Source organism: Diceros bicornis, chromosome 19, assembly GCF_020826845.1.
Source record: "Diceros bicornis minor isolate mBicDic1 chromosome 19, mDicBic1.mat.cur, whole genome shotgun sequence".
NCBI lineage: Eukaryota > Metazoa > Chordata > Mammalia > Perissodactyla > Rhinocerotidae > Diceros > Diceros bicornis.
Genome location: NC_080758.1, coordinates 33102777 through 33121238, shown reverse-complemented (window position 1 = coordinate 33121238; position 18462 = coordinate 33102777). Strand labels below are relative to the sequence as shown.

Below are 18462 nucleotides of genomic sequence, written 5' to 3'. Positions count from 1 at the left end.
TTTATGTTAGCACCTTTATGCTAGACTTTATGCTAGATTTATTTACCTGTTGGGGTGAAATTTTTTTTCATCATCTAAACTTTGATACATTTGTATTTCCTTGAATACTAGTGAGATAGAATATCTTCATATTTTGTTGGCCATTTTTCTTGTATTTCCTTGAACTAGTGAGATAGATTATCTTTCTATTTTGCTGGCCATTTTTCTTGTCTTATGAGATGATGAGGATAGTGAGAAGAGCTACCGTGTATTGAATGGTGCTAATGGTCCAGACGCTCGGCTGAATGCTTTAAGCAACCTGTCATATTTAGTCCTCACAGCAACCCTATTAGAAAGATGCTATCACTATCCCTGTTTTAAAGATGAGGAAAATGATCCTCTGCTGTCTTGAATTTGTGCAAAGAAAACGTCACACCAGAAGATGCAGCCCTTTGGGATCTTTCTTTTCAGATGGCATTGAAAGGCTCTCTGAACACCTGACTGTGAAATAAGAATGGGACATTCAAGGAGAGACAAGAGAACTGGGGGCGAGAGAGACTGGCCTACATGTTCTCTATACTACATGGAGAGTATAGTGAACTATTCGTTGTAATATATTCACTCATTTTATGAAAAGCTTGACTTTTCTGGTGTCTGTTAAAACTAGTCTCCTGTTGATGGGCATTCTTTTGGGGGGAGCCCTGGATGTCGGGGAGTGGTGATTTGAGTCTTTTTGATGTTATCAATGCTCCAGTGAATAACCTTGTACATAGGTCCTTTCCCATACACATAAGTCTAGAACAAATTCCTAGAGAGAGAATTTCTGGATGAAGGAGTATATGCATTTGTGATTCATATAGATATTACCAAATTGTCCTTCATGGGGCTATATGAGTTTGTTCTGTGACTGGAGGTATAAGAGAGCATGTTGCTCCACAACCTTGCAGAGACTATTTTATCAAACTTTAGGATTTTTGCCAGCATGATAAGTGGAAAATGTCATCATAATATGTTTTTTTATGATGTTTTAAGCTTTTTAGTATGAAATAATTTGACTTACAGAAAAATTCCAAAAATAATATGAAGAGTTCCTGTATACCTGCCATCCAGATTCCCCAAATGTTAACATTTTTACTGTATTTGCTTAATCATTCTCTCTATATACCTATTATTTCTGAACTGTTTGTAAGTTACCTACATAATGCTCCTTTATCCCTAATAGTTTAGTATTTCTTAAAAGCAAAGAAATTCTCTTATATAACTGCGGTATAATTCCCCCAATCTAGATATTAATATTCATACAATTATTATTGATAGTTGATTATTTTCATTAATTATTTAATTTCAGTTTTACAATAAAAATAGTTTAATTATTAAGCTTTATTCGAATTTCCTCGGTTGTCCTAATAATGTCCATCATAGCAAAATAAGTAAGTTAGTTTAGGTCCAGGATCCAAATCAGTATCACTTGGCACATTTAATTATGTGTCTCTTTAGTCTCCTTTAATCTGCATTAGTTCCTCAGTGTTCTTTGGCTTTCATTACCTTGATGTTTCTGAATCGCACAAGCCAGTTTACTTGGTAGTATGTCTCAATTTGGGTTGTCAGGCTACAGCTTTACCTTGTATTTTTCATTAGAGAAGTTGCATCTCTCTTCACATGCTTAAGAGCCAATCGTATATCCTTTTCTGTGTACTTCCTTCTATGTCTTTTATGCAGTTTTACTATTGGTTCTTGGTCTTTTTACTGATTTCTAGGAGATCTTTATATTTTAGGGAGAGTCACCCTTATCAATATGAGTTACAGATGTCACCATTTTTCTGTTGATTTTGCTTATGGTATTTTTGCCACACAGAACCAATAAAAATGATGTAGTTAATCTTTTATGGATTCTGGATTTTGTGTCATAGTTAGAAAGGCCTTTTTTTATTCTACAGTTATAAGGGAATTCTCTTGTTTTCTTCTAGTACTTACATGGTTTTTTTTTGCATTTAATAAATATTTGATCCATTTGGAATTATTCCTAAGATGTGGCTCCAACTTTGTTTCCTAGATGGCTACTCAATACCCCAACTCCGTTTATTGAATAATCTATCTTTTCACCTGCTCAGTTAATCCTGTACTGCACATTACCACACAGTGAATTCCTCACACGTGTACGTTCTCTACCACCCCTATGAACAAACTTTTTAAAGACACACATAATCTGTTTTAACCCATTGAACAATGCAAATCTGCCAATGTCCATTGTTTGAATGGAAGAAAAAGTTTTCTCTGAAAGGTCATGTTCAGTTCACATTTGGATTAGATCAAATGTCAACTTACATCAGACATGTACCTTCAGGCTTTAGAAGGTGAGCTTGAATTGTGTCACTTCCTTTGCTCAGGGGTATTTGGCCTCTAAATCCCTCTTGCCCTGTGCCTGGAAAACTGAGTGACAAACACATGGAGTCAGCATCTTTCTGTGTGCCATAGCCACTGGACAAGAGGACATGAATTGGGTTGGATATGGTCAAGGGTCAGAATATCATCATCTTTATCTTTTTTGTGGAACATCTTTTAACTTTGTTTCCTGTTAGGCACTTTGTTAGGTTATAAAAGACTAAAAAAAAAAGATGTGCATCTCAGATTCCAAGAAATTGTTCATAGGGTTTTGGAAACGAGAAGTTTTGAGAGTACGTGCACCAAGTTGGAGTTACCTTGAGCTTTTTGTTTGCCTCGGCTACTGGAGGAGTTCGGAAGTGAAGCTGAAGCTGACTGGAAGTGTCTAGACTACAACCTAAAGTGTCTCGTCTTGGTGAAGAGTTTGGCTTCAAAAGCTGGCAACACTTGACGTTAAAAAAAAATCTTTAGTAGTAGTGAAGGAAAAAAAGAAGAAAAAAAATTGTCTCCTCAACTATAAATACATTTTTAGTCTGTTTTTTGAGCAAAATGTGAGTCATTGTGTCTGTATAGTTTTGAGTTTTGCTCTTCTTCCTCGCCATTGTGTCTGAGCAGCAGTGTTTTGATAGAAGGGTGTGGGACTTTATTTCTAGGTACAAAGATCTTTTCTCTTTGCAGGGGTGGGATGGGTAGGAGGGGCAGATCAGTGCTCTCTGTTTGAAAGCAGTTAGCATTTCTTATCATTTCTTCATTCGGGGCACGACCCAAGGACTGCTCATGCCAAGGTATCACTTTGTGGTTTCGACCTGGGAGCATTCTTCTCTTTGCAAGACGTCCCCAGGCTTGGGGAAGAAGCTCTGAGCAAGCGGGGTGCTCTTGGGGATGAGCCGATGGCAAAGGATACTGAACCCCCGAACTCTGAGGACAGCCTGCCCCACTGAGCGAGTGTGCTTGAGCATTGCATCAGACGTAACCAAGGCTTAATTTTATGGGAGAGCAGCAGCCACTTGATAAAGTTGCTTTTCAGTGACAGTGGCCTGTACTGAGCTGAGATAACTTTAGTCCTTGTTTTTATTAAACAACTCCTTGTCTCCCCCTCGCGCACAGAGCTCTCTCGCCGAGACCTTGGATAGCACTGGCAGTCTAGACCCCCAGAGATCGGACATGATTTACACCATAGAAGATGTTCCTCCCTGGTACCTCTGCATATTTCTGGGGTTGCAGGTAAGATAGTTCCTTTAGGATGTACCCACCAGCAGATGTTTGAATTGTCTGTCTGGATTTTTTAAGAATTCAATTTTGATTTTTATTAATTGACAACTTTTATTATGAATTACTCTTTGAAGAATGATGAAAGGGAATTGTTAATATCAATTTAATAACCGTCAAAGGAAGAAAAGAACGGGAGGAGTAGGTTAACCAGGGAATGAAAGAAGGAAAATGTCCTGGGAGTAAACAAGAGAAGTGACATGGAAGGAAGGAGAAAAGATCGTAGAGATATAGAAAAAGACTATACTTTCAGGGATCATTTCTATAGTTCATAGAGATATAGAAAGAGGGGAGGATGGAGGGAGGAGGAAAGGAGAGGAGGAGAGAAAAGAAGAATTAGTGTTCACCTCCTATTCCTAGGTAACCAGTCCATGGTCATGGTCAACCCTGCCGTGAAATATGGGTAACACTGAAGTGCCACGCTAGTCAGGACATAAATGAGAGGTTTCAGTCTTATTTCTAAAGGAAAGCAGACTTTGCCGTGGTAGTTGTCTACCACAGCAGCTTCCAGTGGGAGCAGAGCAGAGCAATGCCAGGGGAGAGGAGAGGAGAGGAGGGGAGGGGAGGGGATGGGAGGGTGGACAGGCTTGGGGGGACTGACCAGGGGCCAAGTTGGGAGGCAACACAAGCTGCTGCCCTGGCCTGTGTTTGCCCTGGTTGTTTTAGCTTGGACTCTGTTCTGATGTCTAACTTTCCATTCTTTCATTTTTCCTTTCAAGTTTGAATGATCCGTTCAACCTGAGGTGTTTCAGATACTGAGAAAATTAGTCTCATTGCCCAGACAGGTTTATTCGCTTGGAGGTGGGGCTGTACCTGCCAACAGCTGATACTTTGGTCCAGTTTCCAGGCCCCTCCCCTCCCCTTCAGGTATCAGAGCACTTGGTAACCTGGACTGAAAGGTGTCTCATAAAGGAGGGGTTGCAGCCAAAGGAGCTGAGTGGTCTTGGTGAATAATTTGCCTTGAGCTGAGCATCCCGAACCAGGTTCAGGAAACTCGCTTTTTGAAATGTTTATATTACAGATGTTTCTAGACATCTCCCTTGGTCAAATAGGATTGGAAAACTCTGCAAGCATTGTGCCCTTCTTGACGATACACAGTGCAGCTCTGAGAAGTCCTGGATGGGAATGTTCTGTTCCCCATGTGAAACACCTGTTAGTGTTAGTTGGGCCTCATGGACTGGAGGCAACACATTTTTGGTACACATGAGCAGCAATGGGGAACTATTGAGGAGAAAAGTAGAAAGTTGGCAGAACAGAGGTAGGAACTGAACAAGTGGGCCTCTGGGATGAAGGGAGTGAGCAGTGAGTGTTGGGAATGTCCTGCCTGCTGCCCAGAGTAAGGGAGGAGCCCCCTTGGAAGAGTGGGATGGGCTCTTTCTGGAGGATTCCCACAGCTTCTATATGCCCTTAACTCTTCCCTGAGTTCAGACAATGCCAGACCAAAGAACAAGATGGGAAACACCCTGAAAGAATTTTAAAAACCTGAAAGAATTAAAAAAAAAAAAAAAAAGTCAACTATCTTAGGAATATAGATGTAAAATTCTACGTAAAATATTAGCAAATCAAGGGGCCAGTCTGGCGTAGTGGTTAAGTTTGCGTGCTCTGCTTTGGTGGCCTGGACTTTGCAGGTTCGGATCCCAGGCACAGACCTACACGCCGCTCATCAAGCCATGCTGTGGCGGCATCCCACATATAAAGCAGAGGAAGAAGGGCATGGATGTTAGCCCAGGGCCAATCTTCCTCAGCAAAAAGAGGAGGATTGGCAATGGATGTTAGCTTAGGGCTAATCTTCCTCACCAAAAAAAATATATATACGTATATATTTTATATATACGTATATATATTAGCAAATCAAATCCCAGAAATAAAATATAGCATGACTAACCTAGGGTTTGTTTCAGGAATGGTTCAGTGCAACACAATTCAAGTTAACAGATTAGAGGGGAAAGACCTATGATTTTAGCAATCAATGCTGACAAAGCATTTGAAAAAAAGCAAATATTCCCAGTAAGAGTTATGAGGTAAAACATCACCAGTGCTTGTATTAAGTACTTCCTTTCTGTTGGCCTGGATTCACGCGAGTAATAATACAAATGAGCAATAAGACATGAAAATGAAATGAAAGAAACGAATGAAAAGGAGAAAGTAATGAAAATAATGAAAAGGAGAAAGGCTGAGAAAGAAATAAGACTTGGCATATGATATGAGTGAGTACCTAAAAAAACCATAGGGGTTCTTCACGTGGGCTGTTTTTTAAAAACAACAGGGGGGCAAAGTAGGATAAAATCAGGAAAAAAAAGCGAGGAAGGGTTTACTCTTTCTGTCTCTGTCTCACTGTCGCCCGCAGCACTACCTGACCTGCTTCAGTGGCACGATCGCGGTGCCCTTCCTGCTGGCCGACGCCATGTGCGTGGGCTACGACCAGTGGGCCACCAGCCAGCTCATCGGGACCATTTTCTTCTGCGTGGGAATCACAACATTGCTGCAGACAACGTTTGGATGCAGGTGAGATTGGGGTACTGAATTGGGACGCTGAAGCCCCCTAAGGCCTCGAGCAATGCCATTCACCTGGGGCTGCTTGGAAGGACTGCCTGGAGTTGGCGGGGAGTGTCCTAGTGGCCATGACCCCCCTTCCCGTGTTTCTTTTGCTGGGTGGTACCACATCCCACCCAGTTGTGCCAGCTGGAAACTCAGACGACAGCTCCTTCCGTCCCACCCCCTGGCAGGGCAAGTGCTCTCTCCAGTACCCCCTGCCCACTCCCATTCCTTTAGTTCAGGCCTGGACTGTTCTACTAGGTTCCCAGTTGGTTTCCCTGCCTTCAGGACTACTCTCCTTGCTCTGCTCGGTGACTCTGTGCACTGCCCCCGTGCCATCTTTCTAACATTCGCATCTTCCTTGGTGCTGCCAGGCTGCAGCCCCACTCTCTGTTTAAAAACCAGGATGTGCCCACCCTTTAGGCTTCTCCCTTGCTCTCTGTCCCATCACCCTTCCAGCTTCCTCTGAGCCCTGCCCTCCCCTTCCCTGCACTCAAGCTGAATGAGCTCCTCCCTGGGCCCTGCTGTTTCACCTTCCTGTGCGTGTGCTCGTGTGAATTCCCACACGTGCGTCTTGTGTACATTCTTCTAATGTGGCTCTTATTCCACTTTCTCCTTTTTTGTTTGTGTCTTTCCCCCTGGATCCTGCTCCCCTCCTGATGCCAGGGCTCCAGCTGGTTCACCTGTGCATCCCCAGCCCCCAGCTTAAATGGGTGTGGAGCTGGCATGGGAGGGAAGAGAACCATCCTTTCCTGCTCCTCCTGCAAGCTTGCTTTGTCCTCACCGGTCCCCTGTTCCGCCCTCTTCACAGTGCAGCCTCTTCCTTTATCCCGGGGCTCTGCTCAAGGGGAGGAGCCTGTGGGGACAGGACTGTCCTCAGGTGCGGGCTGCAGGGTAGACTTGCAAGTTCTGTCTCCTGCTCCATTAGAGACGATCTGGGGAAGGGCTTTGCCTTCCCTGCTGGGGAAGTGGGAGCAAAGAGAGAGGGCAAACAAGGCAGGTTGGGAATCATGGACTATATTCCAATGAATTGGAATCATCAGGGACATTGAGAGGGTTGCCCTTACTTTGGGGGACAGGAGAATATGGGAGAACAGTGAGCAGTGTTAGGGATTCTGGTTGGTGGCGCAGGCAGCATCCTGGGAAGGGTTGCAGCAGCTCCTTGAAGGTCTGCTGAAGGAAGGAAGGCTGTGGGGCTGGCCAGCTCTTGGAGTTCTCACAACCCCAACCCCTGCAGGGCGGCGTACAGTCACCAGGCTGAGCAGATCCCTTACTTCCGAAGGGGGGAGTCTCCTTAGGGAACTCCTGAGGAGAGGGGCAGGGTGTCATTGACCTGCTAGGGTAGGGAGATGTGTTCTGGGCATTCCAGGAGGACTTGATTCATTTTCTTAGAGCCAGGTAGTTAGATTTGGCTGCCATCATCTTTCATTCTTTTGAAACAGCATTCAAGGTTTTGTATTTCAAGGCCAGGGCGGATTAAAAAGCTTTTGTTGGCTGACCTAGGGGCCTTACCTTGTACATAGGGCACTGGTTTTCTGGGGGAATGTTCTTTTTCTCAATAGCTGGCTCATCAGGGAACTGGTAGCACAAACCATCTGTAACGGTGGGCAGTGCCTGTGGTTGGGAATTGTTGGTTGACTTGAACGGGGAATGAAAGATGTCTTTTTGTGGTGCAGTACGCACCACATGCAGCTCTGCCCGCTCTCGTGCCAAGGAGGCTAGCACTGACCACAGATGAGCCTGGGAGGGGTGGGCACAGTTGCCTAATGGGGACTCCGTAGGGAGGGCTTGGGTAACTTTTGGTGAGTGCTTTCAGTGATGTGAGGGCACCCATTTAGCACCCTCTTGCCCATCATTGGGGCACAGGAGACCTAAACAGAGCAGCATGGGTCAGTGCAGTTCACCTCTCCCTCCCCCTCCGAAGGAGCAGTTGAGCTAAGAAAGAACAGGAGAGGGAGTTGATGCACCTGCTGGGATGGCTCAGGGACCCAACACAGAGCGTCACAGCATGCGTGCACGTGCATACATTTGTGCGTGTGCATACACATGCGTGTGTCTGCGCTCTGTACCCAGGAGGCTCGGTGAGAGCAGCTTTCCTTGCTGTTTTGTGGCAGATGTCAGGGAAGCCCCACCCACATCCTTGGGTGGTGTGAGACAGCAGTGGGTCCCATCTTCACCGTGGTATAGCCATTGCTTAGTTGTAAATCGGGAGGCGGGATAGCATGTCTACGAACCACATTAGTGATATGTGTGCTGCTGGGGTTTGGTGTGGTTTTGTCTTAGGACATGGGTTTTTTTGTGGCTGTCAGGGTGTGGGATAGTGTCCATACTCTTAACCTGGGAAAAGAGGAAGGGAAAAATACTGACTCAGTCCCACAGATACATAGCGAACCATGTGTGTATAAGGTGCCCGGTGACGGCCAGGCCGTGGCGGTGATGAAGTGAGTCCATGCCCTGCAGCATGGAGGGCAGCATCAGGGATTTGCGGTGATGTCCTGCTGGGGACTTGAAGGGAGAGTCACGGAGGAGATGGCAGCGTGTGAGATGGGTCTTGAAGACTCAGTTAGCTTCTTGGCCCAGGAGGGTTGAAGTAGTAGCTTTTTCCATCCTGGGAAGGGCGGGGGCAAAGGCAGGAAGTCATGGCCTGGTGAGTGATTTCCATGAGCAGAGCCCAGAGGCCAGGCTCTGGGCCTGACTCCAGTGCTTGGGCATTATCAGCAGGGCACAGGGAATCTGCGAAGGTTTCATTGGCAGAGGACTCGTCTCCTGGGGCTGTCCCTTGAAAGACATTACTTGAGTGTTATGTAGAGGGGAGTGAGGGACCAAATCCAGGGATCACAGATATCCGAGAGAAAGGAAATGGAGACCCAGGCAAGGATTCTAGAGGGGAAACAGGAAGGAGAATGTTAAGGAGACAGCAAGGAAGCAGAGTCTACAGAACTCCACTGCATGGGATGTGGTAGGCGAGGGGGAGGGTGTGAGAGAGGGAGAGGGAGAGGGGGAGAGAGAGAGAGGGTTGTGTGTGTGTGTTGGGGTCTGAGTGATGAGTTTAGCTCTAGCCCAACATTCTGGAGGTCCGTTCCTGCTTTTGATCCTGAGATGGAAAGAAGAGAGGCCTGGAGTGTGCCTTGTTTGTCTTAATTAAAGAATCTTTATGATTGAGTGAATTGGAGCAGCTGCCTTTGGGGCGGGGAGAGTGTGGGAGCAACCCCTCAACCACGACATGCCCCCCTGCCCCTTGGCCCCTCGGGCACACACACACACACACACGCACACACATGTACGTGGTTAACTCTTGCTCTACTTCTCTCTTTGTGCTAACAGCACTTTCTTCTTACCGTGGATCCTTGCTTCCAGCTCCGGTCCAGTAGGTAAACAGTGAGAAGGCCTCTGTGGTATGGTTTCCAACTCCTGCAAAGCCTCAAGCTGTTGTTGACTCCTTCCTTTCACTGTTTGTCCAGTGTACATTTGAGGGCCTGCTGTGTGAAGGTGAACCCAGATAGTGAGGTGGGTGGGGCGTTTCCTTCCCTGCCTGGCTGCTCACCACCTCTGGGGCTTGTTTGCTGCACCTGTGTATTCGTGTGTCTCATCTCCCCCCACCCCCTCCATCTCTCCGTCCTTCACCTCTTTCTGTTAGAGTTCTGATTCCTCTTTCCTCCATCTTCCCCTCCTTCCATTGTGCCCAAAGAGGCAGGGCTCCCCTATCCAGCTGAACCACCTCTCATGCCCTTGGCCCCAAGTTTCCTATGGGTTTCGTGAGAGAAGAGCAGAAATCCCAAGAGTGGCAAATATCCCAGTGCACCACCCCCGCTCCCTCACCCCTGGTATTTGCAGCAGGGCAAGGTTGGCAGTCAGACTGTGGTTGAGGACCCACCCTGGTACTCAGACACCCAGCTCTTACTCAGGATGGGGTTAGGGGTATAGTCCAGGGGGCTCACCAAAATCTGTGCTGTTCAGAGCTGGCTGCATTGCCGGTGCTGGTTAAAATCATGTCGTTGGATGTGTTAATGATAAACTGTAATCCTGTGGGCAGTCAGAACCTACAGTTCCCAGTGTAAAGCGTTGGCCTACGGCATGTGGCAAACAACGATTTCTGCTCCCTTCACACATGGGGAGTGGACCGAGCAAACAGGAGAAGTTAGAGGGACCTGCACAGCGTTATGACTTTGCACAGGTGACCTCTCCAGCTCTCAGTTTCCTATTGTGAAAATGAGAGGCAGCTCTTCCTAAGCTGTCCTGTGGATGACATTTTGCTGTTATTGTGTTTTTGTAGATTATTATAAGCTTCCTAAAATACATTTGGGATGTTGTAGAGTATGAATAATCTCAAGAGCCTTTTAGTTCTGCAAGATGCTAAATAGACCCTCATCATAGGCTGTGAATGATCATCTTAACAGACTGGTGCGTTTACTTCCTGGTCACCACAGGATCAAATAAACAGATAAAGCAGTTGGGGCAGAGGGCACGTAAGGCTGGGACAGTGCCGGAGGGAAGCGCTGATGTAGCTGGGAGTGGGGTTCATTCCCCGTGTCACAGCCATGAGGACTGCAGATGGCTTGTGCGTAGCTTTTGCAGTTCAGCCCTAATTTCCTTAGGCTTAGAGCAGCAGCAGAAGTTTCTTGTTCAGCTTTCATGATTTCTAGGACAGATTTTCAGACTTGTCCAAGTCTGAGTGGTTTACCGTGTTGTGCCCGAGTTCTGTGCGTTTCTTTGCATATTTGCCTATCGCCTGCTGCGTACCCGATGCTCCCTTGTGGTGGATGCAGTGGATGCAGGGACCTGAAGACCGGCGTGTCTGTGCCTTTGAGGAGTGGGCCCTTTATTCTAAGCAAGCTAAGACGATTGCTGGTCTAGAGCAGAGGCAGGAAGAAAGCGTAAGCATCCCGACCTGCGGGCCGGGTTGTCCCTCCTCATTTCCCACGGGCACGCTGGTGAAGAGGGGCACGCTGTTCCTGGAAGCCTGTTTCTTCCATAAAAATAACCAAAATTAACAGGGAAACAGGGAATGTGAAACAGATGTATGCCTTTGCAAACCTGAGCCCGAGCTCAGAATGCGAGCGTTAAGATGATGCCATGTCGTAAATGCTCCTTTGGGGGCGTGTTTTCCACGGGCTGTGCTGGCTGAGGCCACACAAAGTGTGTCTGATGCAGCGCTTGCTGCAGACCCTCCTTCCTTCACTGCACGTCTCCCCTGCACGAAAGTGGTTTCCTTCCTCCAGGGCCCGTGACGGTTTTGAAATGGAGGTCATGGGTCTCAGCCGCAGTTGTGTGACCTCTGTGGCTTTAGCGCTTCCCAGCGCCTCTGCCTGCTGGGGGTGCATGGTTTCTGCCATGGCTGCTGCCTCCTTCTTCCTCCTCCCACCCTGCCTCTTCCTTCTTCCTCCTCTCATTTGACCTTGATGCCCTGTACTTTGCTTTCAATGCCGATTTCCCATGAGTGAGGTTTCAGTAATTTGCTTCGTTCTGGCTGATTTGTGATGTCAATCCCAGCTACCCCTTAGGCTTGCTCCAGGAATCAGTACAAAGCCTTTAAAATCCCGGGAGATCAGGGCAGAGTTGTTCCAAGTCCCCCAACCCTGGTGTTAGCTGCCTGAAGTGGTCACGCCTCCCTGGCTGCAGGGAGAACTTCTCAGCTGATGCCATCATCTTGGCTGCCACTGCCTTTTCCAACAGAGACCAAGTCCTGCTGGCAGCTCTGAGCTGCCCAGAGTCCCTGCCCCTGACCCCAGGTGTCGGTGCAGAGCTGGGGGTGAAGGAGGGCCCTCTGGGACCCTGCCCCTTGCCTGCCATGCTGACCTTCCTCGACCTTCCCTGAGGTGTGGCAGGGGTGCTGGGTTTGCCACACTCCACCCTCTTGCTCCAGGCACCTCTTGGAGGCATCACTCTGAACTCCCCAGCAAAAGAAAAGACTGCAGGTGGGGGGGGTCTCTCTCAGAGGAGCCTCTCCTGGCCATCACAGCCGGCTGTAGACGCGCAGAACTTTTCTTAGCTGAGAAAAAGTAGAGTTTTGGCTAAGAGTCATTGTAGTCAGTGCGGCAACCTGTTCTCTAACTGGATTGCCTGCCCTGAGGAGAGAGCGCCCCTGTCTTCCGTCTCCCTGGGTTCTGGGGGCCTGTACATGCTATGCTGTGTGCTCACTGACTACAGGGGGCCACTGCTCCAGGATGCTTGCAGGTTTCAAGTCTGGGACTTTGAACTCTTAACTATTGATGCAACTTAGAAGAATGGCAGGATGCAGTGGTTAGATTGGGGGTGGGGGGGACTGGAGTTTCCCTCCACATTCCATTTCTGTATCTGTATTTGTGTGGAGAGTATGTGCAGTTCTTTGAACCATTTGAAAGTCAAATTGCAGACAGCATGCTGGCTCACCCCTAAATACTCTCCTAGGTTTGAGGGTCTCCTGTGTAACCATTTACCACACTGAGAAAGTTAGCAGTCATTCCACCATATCATCTAATGTGCAGTCCGTATTTAATTCCCCAAGTTGTCCCTAAAATATCTTTTATAGCTTTCTCTCCACCTCCCCGAACCTGGATCCAGTCGAGTTCATGTGGTGAATTTGTTTGTTGTGTCTCTTTGGTCTCTTATTAAACAGTCCTCACCTTTTCCCTCCATATCATCGCCTTTTTAAAGAGTCCAGGCCAGTTGTCGAGCGTCCCGTGGTCTGAATTTGTCTGATTGTGTCCTCGTGGTGGTATTTGATTTGTTCCACAGTCCTCTTTATTTGTTGTAAACTGGGAGATGGGACCAGAGGCATGGTTGATTCAGGGTGAACATTTTTGCCAGAATTACTGTGTAGTTGATAGCCAGTCCTTCATTTTCTGTCGTGTTGAACAGGCACATAATAGCAGGTTGTAGCTTTTTTCCCCCAAATAAAAGAATTGCTGTCCATTTAATTCAAAAAATTCTAGATAGTACATTAAAGAAATGGGGGCCAGTGAGAAGCAGGAGGTAGTGGCCTTAGAGGAGGGAGCTTGGCCCCGATCCCCTAACCAGCTGTATCCGGGAGCTTTGGCCTCAGAGGTGGCATCACTCCTGTTCCACCATTTTTCAGCTGTGCGACTTTGGGCAAGCTGCCTGGTCTCTCAAAGTCCTCTTCCCTCGTCTGTAAAATGGTAATAATAATAAAATTGTTAGTGAGCATCAAATGAGCTAATGCCTGGCACCTGTCCACACTCACCTCTTGGCTCTCATTATTTTAGTGGGCCTTCTGGAAGGGAAGGAGGCAGGTAGGTGCAGGTGAGGCAGACGAGGGTGCAGGTGAGGCAGACGAGGGTGCAGTGGGCAAGGGCTAGACGCCTGAGGGAGCAGCATGTCCTTGATGAGTGTAGCGGGCAGTTGGGTGTGCTCCTTGGCCACGCTGCCCTAAGGCTTGCCTCTTCAACTCTAAATTTTCTGGGTGGTCTTCCCCCTTCAGTTAACATACTCCTTCTCTGTTGGCTAATATTTCTGATGCTCCAGGGGACAAAGGGACTGACTGAGTCCTCTTAGTGTATGTGGGGTTAATGAATTCTCCACAACCTTTTTTCTTTGACTGTCGCATCCTGCTTGCCCCACACACCCCCACATGCTCTGAATTGCCCATCCTCTTCCTCACGGCCCACTGCCTCTCCCCTTTTCTCCTTCCTCTTCTGGCAGTTGACTGCCCTGGCAAAGCTGTTTGGGGGGGGTAGAGCAGCATTACCCAGGAATAGAGGGGAGAAACTACCAGGAGAGAAGCTCTTCTCTTTTTTTAAAATTTTGTGTTTTTTGTAACTACTTGCCATAACTCTAGTATTTTAAGGAATATGTTGTCCTTCTCCTCCTACTTCCTCTCCCAGAAAGACACTTTATAGACATACTTTTTTTTTTATTGTGAAGTTTTTGTGGTACATTATTATTTATCAGTCACCATATAAGTGCATCCCTCCACCCCTGTGCCCACCCCCACCCCCCTAGCCCCTGGTAACCACCAGACAGTTCTATCTGTGCGTGTGTTGGTTTATCTTCCACATATGAGTGAAATCATGCCCGGTTTGTCTTTCTCTTTCTGGCTTATTTCACTTAACACAATACCCTCCAGGTCCATCCATGTTGTTGCAAATGGGACGATTTTATCTTTCTTTATGGCTGAGTTAGACATAATTTTTTTAAGTCTTACCTATTGAGGGGTAATCGATATACAGTAAAATTTACCCTTTTTCACAAGTACAGTCCCGTAACCACCACCACAACCAACAGATAGAGCATTGCCACACCCCAAAGAATCCCTCCTGCCTCTTTGTGACTGGCTAGATCTTGAAGTAATAAAAGTAGTTTAGGCTAAGAAACCCTTGACCTGCAATAGTTGATACTATTGTGCTTGAAAAGGAGGTTATCAAAATTGTATCCAACCAGCCCTCCTCAGTTCCTGGGCTCTGGGGACGGGTAAAGCTCTACTGTGAGCTGTGGTTGGGGGAGGAGCTGTTGGCTTCTTCCTTCCAAGGTTTTCCAGGGGTCCCTCTTGTTGGAGGGGTTGACCGAAATAGTTCATGTCATCTTGGTATTTATCTGTAGGACCAGAATGACATAAACTTGAAGATAAAGGTTACACTTGCTTTTTGTTAAGAGTTTTCTTTGAATTAACTCAAAATGGATTAGAGATCCAAATGTAAGAATCATGAAACTATATATATAAGTATTAGAATAAACAAGGGTGAATTCCTTTATAACCTAAAGTAGGGGAAGACTTAAACTAGGACTCAGACTCCAAAAACGATAAAAGAATGTGATGAATTTGATGATGTTAAATATGAAAACATTTTTAAACTTTGCATTGTAAAAATATAAACAAAAATGACAAACTGGAGAAAATATCTGTAACATATCACAGATGAAGTCTAATATCTCTAATGTAAAAAGAACTCTGAAAAATCAAAATTAAAAAATACCTAAAAACATATAGAAAAAAAGGCAAAAGACATGAACAGACAGTTCACAAAAAAGTTATAAAATGCCCCTTCCCCATATGAAAGGATCATCAAATTGACTTATAATAAGAGCAATGCAAACTCAAGCTACCCTGAGATACCATTTCTGACCTTTGTCAGATTGACAAAAAATAGAAATTTTGACGTGGAATAATAGGCGTTCTTGCACATTGCTGTCAGGAGTGAAAATAGTTCAACCCCTATGAAGAAGAATTTTACAATGCGGTCATGTGCCACATAACGACGTTTCGGTCAACAATGGACTGCATATACGGTTGTGGTCCCATAAGATTAGGATCATATAGCCTAGGTGTGTAGTAGACTATACCATCTAGGTTTGTGTAAGTACACTCTATGATGTTGGCATAACAACAAAATAGCTTAATGAGACATTTCTCAGAATGTATCCCCATTGTTAAGCAATGCATGACTGTATCTAGAGTACATGTGCATTTACCATTTGATCCAGCAACCCCACTTCTATAAACTTACCCTGAAGAAACACTCCCACAAATGCAAAATAATATACAAAAAACTATGTATTGCTATGTAGTTTATAATGGCAACATATTTAACACAACTTAAATGCCCTTCTGTAAGCGACTGGCTGCTGTTGTACATCATACAATGAAGTCCTATGCAGCCCTGAGAAAGAATGAGAAAGAGCTCTATGAACTGGTATAGAGTAAGTTCCAGGATGTATTGAAAAAGCAAGTTGCAAAAAAAGTACATATATGGGTGTGTGTCTATATATATAAAGAAATAAGAAGGATAAGGTAGAAATTAATGAAAATCATTAACTACGCGGGCTAAGTGGGAATGGGGTGAAGGGGCTAGGGATGGAAGTGAGACTTTCCTGGTACCTCTCTTCATATAGTTTGATTTTTAAACTATAAATGTTCGACATATTCAAAACATAAAATCTAAAAGGGTGAAGAAAAGCAAACCCTAAAATTGAATACACACAGAAACAAGTGAACCTAGCCATCTGTCAAATTGCTAACTACACAGAGAAAAGAATTCACAGTCTTTAGCACATAGTACTTTGCACACTCTGAATGGGATATAGTCTAAGGCCAAAAAAAAAAAAAAATTCAGAGAAATCTTAAACTTAGTCTTAGTCTTGTTAGTAGTAACATTGGTGTAATTCTGGAACCGTGTTGTATGATGTTATAGGATAGAAGAAATGAATAAGTCTGTTGATGATGTCAGAAATCAGGATGCTCAATGTAGGAGAAGGAGAGAGATGAATATGGAAAGAAGGTGATTCAGGGCATTGGATTGAACCAGAGGCATCGTTATGACCCCACTATTCAAAAAAGAATTGTATCTCTGTTTACTAACTAAATGCCACCCCAGTAACAGTGAGGCCACCTAGGGTTTAGATCTTGGTTTCTGAATACGATTCTCCACTAGAATGAAACAGGGCTCCTTGGAGAAGTGGTTGGCTCCAGGGCTGGGGCTGAGAACAGTACAAATTGAGCCTGGAGCATCTTGTGCCAGAAAGCAAAGAACTGCTCAAAGAATGAGGAGGGATGGGGGTGTTATGTCAAGAGGAATGAGAACCTACTTGAGCAGGCTGGTTTGGGCAAGTTTGAGACAATTTAGTTATTAAAAAGAATAGTCATGGTAGTGAATTATAAAACGGAATAAAAACAGAATCTATGAGTTAACAGTGATGTTCAAAAAAGAAAAAGAGGGAGAGAAAGTTGGACAAAATGGAAAGCTCTTCTTTACAAAAGGATGCTAATTAGTAAACATGGATGGAATGCTAAAATTGAAAGATCATAATTTTTAAGCCCACTATGTAAGAATGTTAATAAGCTAGTGGGAATATAATATTCACACAGTCTGAGTAATCACCCTATAGATAATTTATTAATTACACAATGGAAAAGTTACTTTTAAAATGGAGAGTTCCAGCAGCCACTACTCTAACCAAGCGTTCCCACCTCACGGGACAGTTGGATGACAGCAGCCTCCCGATGTGATGCTATAAGAAGTGCACAACACCCAAGCAGTCTCCTTTCCAAAATGTTTAGCCTGGCTGTAAATATGACGCAGTAACCAAACACCATATAGGAACTCTAACTGGATTGCAGGGTGGGGACAGCTATAAGCACTTCTATAAACAATTAGAGAAATTTAAATATGGCCTGAATATTAGGTTACATTATTAAATTAACATCACCTTTCTTGGATGTGATAAGGGGGAGGCAATGATATAAGAGAATATGCTTGTTTTTAGGAGATGCCAGCTAAGTGAGTGAAGCACAAGAGGTCTACAAGCTACTTTCTAACAGTTCAGCTGACAGTTTGCTGTATGTATACGGTAAATAATAGGAAGATGTTATCAATTAAGAGTTTTCTTTGACACATTGTTTTGCTTTTCTTTAAAGGTACTTAGGGTACAGATTCCTGATGGCAGATTCAATAATGAAACTAGAGCTCCTCCAGGCCAGACTTGCTTTACATTTCTTAGAGATTGTTTTAAAATTGTGCTGCAGTTTAGACTCAAGTAAATGTTTGGCAATGAAAAGTTTTGTATCAACTTGATTGTTTTCTTGCTAGGTTGAGGAAGCCAGGGACAGAGTACACTCTCTTTGTGGATGAATTATGTTTGTGTCTTCTTCATTTTTATTAAAAGGTTTGGTTCTGAGCAGATACATTTTGCCCCTCTGTGGTGCTGCTCATAGGATCATTACTTTTAAACTTTTTAAGACCCTTCCCCTGATGGCACCAGAGGAGGACTGCAAACCCCTGGGACCCGGGGAAGTTACCTGGATTTATCTTAAAAATTCATGTACATTTTACTCTCTGCCGAGTACTTTATCTAAAAAAGTCTTCTCCCAAATTTGCAGTTAAAATCAACATGGCAGAAAGACTTAACTCTTATTTCTAGTCTAATAAAATTCCTTTCAAAGAGTAGTATTTGTAAATAACGCCTTCAATTAATTAATTATTAATTGGAAGTTGGTGCTGGGGATACAGTGATGGGTGAACTGGGCCCAGTTCCTACTGTCAGGGCGATTCCAGCCCCATGAGGAGATGGGCAGGTCAGCATACAGGGAGCTTGTCAGCACGGATCGCTTCAGTGCTGTGACGGGAGTGGATAGAGGCGGATGCACACGGAGACCCACCCTGGGCTGGCGGGTCATCCGAGCGACACCACAGGATGAGTGGAGTCAGTGAAGCAAACGGAGCCGTGCCACACCTGCCTGTTGCAATGCCTTCTGAGAATAGTTTTGGGGTTAAGGTCAGCTTTCCCAGTTCCCCCAAAGTGATGCTTTCAGAGCAAGATCCTTCAGTAGTTTCCTCTTGCCTGCAGGAAGAATGCAGGGCATTTGCC

General features: G+C 45.2%; 1 protein-coding gene across 7 annotated transcripts in view; it reads left to right on the top strand.

Annotated features, from left to right (window-relative positions):
* SLC23A2 (solute carrier family 23 member 2) overlaps nt 1-18462 on the top strand; it is a 130372-nt gene that overhangs the window by 75725 nt on the left and 36185 nt on the right. For all 7 annotated transcript variants that reach the window (XM_058563159.1, XM_058563158.1, XM_058563154.1 and 4 more), the window contains 2 exons: nt 3469-3585; nt 5978-6135. In XM_058563159.1, the coding sequence (XP_058419142.1) occupies nt 3469-3585; nt 5978-6135 (275 nt within the window). The remainder of the gene's footprint in view (nt 1-3468; nt 3586-5977; nt 6136-18462) is intronic.